Raw genomic sequence first — 6,434 nt, forward strand, 5'->3', positions numbered from 1 at the left:
CTGTGTATATATACCTGGTGTTTCTGTCTTGTCCTTGCCCGGTCATTGTTCATGTTACCCCCCAGTCTGTCGTGTGTGTACTCTCTGCCTGTAACCAGCCTTGCTTGTCTCGTCTTGTCTCGTCTCCCGGTACTTTTGGATTTCTGTTTTTCAGCCACTCACCTGTAGTGTGCTCGCTTTTGGTTATATTAAAACCCTTCGTTATACCATACCTGCTCCGCACTGTGTCCTGCGTTTGGGTTCTCCAACCTGCCTCCACACCACGATCGTGACATCGCGGGTAAATCAGCGATCGATTGGCGGTCGCCAGTCGTTATGTGTGAACTACTCAAGGATGTATCAAAACGGCTCCCCGACACATTTCTGACACATCGCCGATGTCTGCCAGATATCTAGCATGCCAAATATCTGGATGAGTCGGCTGACTCGACATCCACATCCAACCAATGAGAGCAGGCTGCTGTGCAGAGCAGGCAGCTAATTTTTCCCCGCAAAACATGTTTCACTCCCCTCCAGCTCTCTCTGTAGCTCAGACAATCCCTGTTACCAAAACAAACCTTCACTTCACTTCTTCAACAAAACTCCTATTTTGATGCATATCTGTTGATAATGAACCAAAGTTGATAAAATTGTGAATAAGCTTGTTTGCAAACCATTCTACAGTCAGATGTTCTGTTGCCTTTATTTTCTATCTTTTAAGTAAGTGGGTGGGTATGAGACATGAGAGGTATCTTACTTTTGTTGGGAGAATTACATGTGAATAATACACAGTGTTGGGCAAGCTACTTGGAAATTGTAGTGAGCTATCAGTTACTCTTCCATGAATAAAGCTTCACTAACATTACACAAAAGCTACCACCCAGTCAAATGTAGCAAGCTAAGTAACGCAAACACAGCAGTAGGCTAGTTCACTACATAGGAAGCTACTTTAAGTTGCGCTAATTTCACATGACAAGAAAAGTGTAACTTGTGTGGCCAAGCTACTTGATAAATAAAGTAGTTAAGCTACTGAAAAGTTAATTCAGGAAATAGTGAAGCTACCACAAAAATACCAAGTTACTAGCTGGGTTATAAGTAGTGACTGCCAAACACTGAAAATACAGTCTGTGCCACTTATGTAAAATTCGCTGACCAATGTTATATCAGTAATATTTGTTTTTTTCTCAAATAGAATTCTTGTGTCAGTTGTAAACTAAGTCAGTGTTATGGAATATGACTTATCAAGTCCGGTGAACACCAGCCAGTGCAGTAAACATAGCCTAGCTAGCTGGCTAAAAATCACACTGACAGGTTTGATTTACTGAAACTTTGTTTTTCAGGTTTGAAACCAGCTCCTACTTTTTTAAGGATTAATTAGTAACTTATTACAATTTAAGTAATTTGCCCAACACTGTTACTCAAACACCAAAAAATTACCTCTCCTCTGTTTGCTGTGTGGTGAGCAACTGGACATTCTGAGATTTCAGCAACTTCGGCCTGGAGCACTGGGGCTCCGACACCCGACGTGTGGAGAAGACCCGCACCTTTATGCTGGAGTGGCTCTCCTTCATGTGCAGGTAGGCAAAGACATGCACTTCAGTATATTGTATTTCTTCTACTATGAACAAGCCTTATTCATTACTGTTTTTAATTTAGTACTGAAACAGCCTCAGTATGTTTATACTGGTAGTAACAGTATTTTAATACTAGGCCTGCTATTAGTCATGGTGTTGTAAGTCATCTCATTAAACAGTGTTGAGTCTGTGGGGATATCTGATACTTTTAGAAAAATGTGTTTGATATTAATAAAGAATGAAGTTCTATTAACTCTATACTACACATACTAGTGGCTCCGGGGGCAGAGCTAAACTCTCAGCCCAGTGGGGGCGGAGCTTCATCACGGGGCCCACCTGTTACAAAGTAATTTAAACCAAGTTTACATGACCCTGGACTCACTCCAAAAGTCCACTGAGTCTGTCTGCTTCGCTGCTGCCAGAGCTGATGACAGCCATTCTGCTAAATGTTAGCACTAATCACCAAATCAACAAAATATAAACATGTCGGCAAAATCCGGCTGGCAAAATGCTCTTATTCTGAAATGCTCCCTGTGGTAGTTGCCCGTCAAGACAATGAATGAAAGTGGGCCACAGATAGCTTTGAAGAATGTAGTAGAAACACAAAAAGGACACACCATATTAAATACAAGTCATTAACGTGGGGCAGCTACATGCTCCGCTGCTGAAACACTTCTGAGAGGCTTCCAGTGGGCTTTGACGCCGTAAATCAACCCTTGTGCAGGCTACGTCCGTCCCTCAGAATTCCCATGATGCATGAGAGGGAAGGGAGTTTTGTTAAAATGTGCTAATAAGTTCACCATTTGTTTGAAATAGAAATGTTACTTTATGATTTATGTATATTAAAACGTGTCTCCTTAGAATATAGTATTTTTTTTGTTCGAAATTGTCATTCTTGTGGTGGTTTACCATTGAAACCACAAGTGAAGAGCTGCTGATTTTTGCTGGCACAGCAGATCTACGTGCATCAATGCATCAATTGAGCTAAACTGCACTATGCTGAACTCTCTGGCCCACAAATGGGGCCCCCTACCAGCCAGGACCCTGGGGTGGCTGTACCCATTCACTCATGCTATTTCCGCTTATGAGTGGCTCCAAATGGCTGCAAGATGGAACTTAATAAATTAACCTGCCATACTTATATCCTGGGTTCAGAGTACATATCTGCTGCTTGAATAGGACCACTCAGTGAATTAGGTCAAAAGAAATTAAGCAAAGAACTTGTCAAACATTATCTGGCTTTCATATTGAAAACTTCATGAAAAGTGAACTGGAGAGGAAATAAAGATGATGTCCCATCCCTGTCCCTCAGATATATTCCAGTGGGTCTGTTAGAGCGAGTGCCTCAGAAGATCAATGAGAGACCTCCGTACTACATGGGCAGAAACTATCTGGAGTCACTGATGGCAAAATGTCAAAATGTTGGGGACTGTGACAGGACTAGGTGAGCAGAAAACTGTGTTAATCTGTAAGAAGTATCATTCAAAATCAAGCAACACTAAAATGTATTGTTAAAGTGATATATTTACTTATTATAAACTCTCACTTTATCCCCTCTCCAGTGAAATGCTACTTGGACCTGTACCGAACGATTTCAACTTTTTGCCCAAACATAAGGCCAACGCATAAAAGTGAATTTCTACTTCACTACTAAAAAAACACCCAGGTTTTTCTTTTGGCTCTAGAGAATAAGATTAAAAGAAAGGAAATTATTGTTTTAAATGATAAAGACTATTGAATAGTCTGCTTATTTGACATGCGGTGCAGTAGTAAACTATATGGGTGTTTCTGTTCTTGTACTGAAATATATGCAATAAACTCTTTTGCCACCCCGAGAAATGTCTATGTCTTATTTTTCTTCTAGTTAAAGAGGCTGAAAGGTGTGATTTCCGATCCATCATCGTGGAAGATGAGCAATGCTCTGTAGTAACACAAAGCTTTTCTTTTGGTGATTGAAATGAAATGAGTTTAATTATTTCAGTCAGTGAAATTAATCATTTAAATGTTAATGACACCCTATTAGGTACAACTATAAAGTGTAATCTATTCAACATCTTTGTGATAAAATGTATTTGTGTGATGCCTGCAATAAGTTTTTTACTCAGAGCTCTTGATTCTACTTTTGAGATGGAGAGTAGATGGTTTCGTATTGTATTTAATCTATTTTAATGATTTTTTAAACAATGACATGTACATACATGAGAAAGACAATGACAGAGACACCTCTTAATATAATGCAGCACCCAAAGGAAAACCCTGTGTTAATTAAATGTGTAACAAGCAATATACATGGTGTTATTTAAAAAAATAAAAAATAATTGAACATGCTTGCATTATTCAAAATGTATTACTGAAAGACAAAATCCAGTTATACTTGAGAAAAGATTTCAAAATTTAAAAAAGTGTCCAATAAAGTATTTGCACTGACTGTGTGCCTGTAACTTGTAAGATAATGTCATACATTTACATAATTAAATGTTGGTCAATTGATTTATTTTAAAAGATCTGGAACATCTTAGAAACATGCCTTTCCTTTAGTAAACAGGCGGTTTTCATTCCCAAACCTGTGACTTTAGTTGAGTAAGCGAGTGCCAATCAGTGGTCACCAGGTGCACTCAATTAACTTCAAACCACCATTTGTAGCATTTCAAGGGGCTGCATGTTTGTCTGGGTTTTCAGCAGCTACAGGAAAGCTTTCACATTGATTCATGGCTGGTGTTAGAGTTGAGCTGCTGGTAGTCCTGACTGCGGCTCTGCTGGTTTCAGTAGAGGGATGGGCGCGGATCAAGAAAGTTCAGCGTACTAATGTTTATGAGAGCCGCCAGCGGTCTGAACCACGAAGTGTTACCTTGCCAGGTAAACAACCACCAATGACACAGCACTGATAATGAGCGTGTGGTCACTGAAAGCACTGTGTGAATCGCTCTTGGACTGACTGAGTCTTGGGACGCTTGCTTGCTTCTAGAAATACATGACCATAAAAAAAAATGTCCAGATGGTGCGTTCCACCGTATGAGAGGTTGAAAGAAAATTATTGCATGTACTAAACATTAACTGAGGTATTAAAAGCAACGGTACAAGCCATGCAAGGTCTAAAAAACTCAGTCAGCTGCACCACTAGGCTGCAGCACACACTTTTATGCCGTTTGGACCTGCAAGGACATGAGCATTAGCAAATCACGCAAAAATATCTAAATTTACAAACAAATCAATATAAACTATCAAATTGGCTCCTACAATGATCCTCCTTTTTTAAATGTTAACATTTACTATTGTCCTGTAATGCTATAGTCTGCTCTACTGCCTGTTTAAAACAAACTAAATTGTTAACTTAGTGGATCAAATGTGTGAGAAATGTATTAGCCTATGTATTTCCATAATCAAGCATAGATGACCTGAGATGTTTGCGTTTCAGTCCACTCTAGCAACCGCTTAGTCATAAGGACTTTTGGAAGAAACCGTTTGACTGGGCTATCTAGATCGATTTGACAAGGAAATGGCTGGGTTTTTTTGACAGCAGTCATCTGTGACATTGGTAACAATTACCTCTCTCCCCTCCAGATTACAGCAGGCAGGACGATGATGGTGAAGATGCAGTTCTTGAGGATTCATTACTTCAGGTTGAAGGTGCCACCACCAGTGGAAACTTCTACAATTTTGCTAACCATGGAGACCAGATTGACGCAGTAGATTCTAGTCCAAGAACATGGCGCAGAGGTACTGATGGTGGCTTCCAGATGGAATTTGACAATATCCCTTCAAGGAGCCACACCAGCAGTACCAGTCAGCGTCAGACTGGGATAGATGTGGTTTGCAGTGACGTTGGCTTCCAAATTACTCTGCCGACAGGTTCATTAAGTGAAGTCAAAGTTGTTGGTATGTACTTGACTCTTCTGCCTATTTAAACTCAAGTCTTTATTTTGCTGAATGCATGTTGTGAACTTACTAGGCTTTCACTTTGTTCATTAGGCTCAAAGGACTTGCTGTCCGTTATGGATGCTCCAGAGTCTTGTGGTTATGAAGTGAACCCTCTGACTAACACCTTGGCTGTACCCTTCACCGGGTGCTATGTGAAACGGGTAGGTTTCTGTAAATGTACTGTAAAGTAACTGCCTTGACTCTGTAGTCTTTACAAAGTTCTTGTGTAGTTTTGCATGTCTTGAATTGAGTTAATTTCTCTTTGTGAATTGTTACAGAATGACCTCTACAGCCTGCAGTTGTTGTATGTCAACGAGTTTGATCAGACACAAGTTGCTACTGCATCTTGTGAGAGGAGTCTGAAGTTGGACCCAGGTATGCTCCCTCGCTCCAGTGGCCCATCCAGTCCCACATTAAAGCACATTGACCCAATCTCAGTGCGGCCGCAACGGCCTACATGTACACAACGGCCCCAACTTCCGGGTTCCCCGCAAGGGCCCCAACTGCCCGGATGGCCCCAACTTCCGGGTTCCCCGCAAGGGCCCCAACTGCCCGGATGGCCCCAACTGCCGGGTTCCCCGCAAGGGCCCCAACTGCCCGGATGGCCCCAACTGCCGGGTTCCCCGCAAGGGCCCCAACTGCCCGGATGGCCCCAACTTCCGGGTTCCCCGCAAGGGCCCCAACTGCCCGGATGGCCCCAACTGCCGGGTTCCCCGCAAGGGCCCCAACTGCCCGGATGGCCCCAACTGCCGGGTTCCCCGCAAGGGCCCCAACTGCCCGGATGGCCCCAACTGCCGGGTTCCCCGCAAGGGCCCCAACTGCCCGGATGGCCCCAACTTCCCGGTTCCCCGCAAGGGCCCCAACTTCCCGGTTCCCCGCAAGGGCCCCAACTTCCCGGTTCCCCGCAAGGGCCCCAACTTCCCGGTTCCCCGCAAGGGCCCCAACTTCCCGGTTCCCCGCAAG

At 42.8% G+C, this 6,434-nt stretch overlaps 2 protein-coding genes across 5 annotated transcripts in view; both read left to right on the forward strand.

Annotated features, from left to right (window-relative positions):
- The window catches only part of LOC123976785 (tRNA-dihydrouridine(47) synthase [NAD(P)(+)]-like), a 4,071-nt gene extending 846 nt beyond the window's left edge, over window positions 1-3,225 (forward strand). The window contains exons 2-4 of the mRNA XM_046059130.1: window positions 1,467-1,556; window positions 2,866-2,997; window positions 3,116-3,225. Coding sequence (XP_045915086.1) covers window positions 1,467-1,556; window positions 2,866-2,997; window positions 3,116-3,182 — 289 coding nt within the window. The 3' untranslated portion in view covers window positions 3,183-3,225. The remainder of the gene's footprint in view (window positions 1-1,466; window positions 1,557-2,865; window positions 2,998-3,115) is intronic.
- A 996-nt stretch (window positions 3,226-4,221) lies between these two features.
- LOC123976001 overlaps window positions 4,222-6,434 on the forward strand; it is a 5,664-nt gene continuing 3,451 nt past the window's right edge. The window contains exons 1-5 of one of the 4 annotated variants that reach the window (XM_046057778.1): window positions 4,223-4,409; window positions 5,115-5,429; window positions 5,523-5,632; window positions 5,750-5,954; window positions 6,000-6,415. In XM_046057778.1, coding sequence (XP_045913734.1) covers window positions 4,262-4,409; window positions 5,115-5,429; window positions 5,523-5,632; window positions 5,750-5,954; window positions 6,000-6,415 — 1,194 coding nt within the window. In that variant the 5' untranslated portion in view covers window positions 4,223-4,261. Of the gene's footprint in view, window positions 4,410-5,114; window positions 5,430-5,522; window positions 5,633-5,749; window positions 6,428-6,434 lie in introns of all 4 variants that reach the window. The other 3 variants (XM_046057777.1, XM_046057779.1, XM_046057780.1) reach the window with 3 other exon arrangements.

The sequence above is a fragment of the Micropterus dolomieu genome, linkage group LG09, assembly GCF_021292245.1.
Source record: "Micropterus dolomieu isolate WLL.071019.BEF.003 ecotype Adirondacks linkage group LG09, ASM2129224v1, whole genome shotgun sequence".
NCBI classification, from domain to species: Eukaryota; Metazoa; Chordata; class Actinopteri; order Centrarchiformes; family Centrarchidae; genus Micropterus; species Micropterus dolomieu.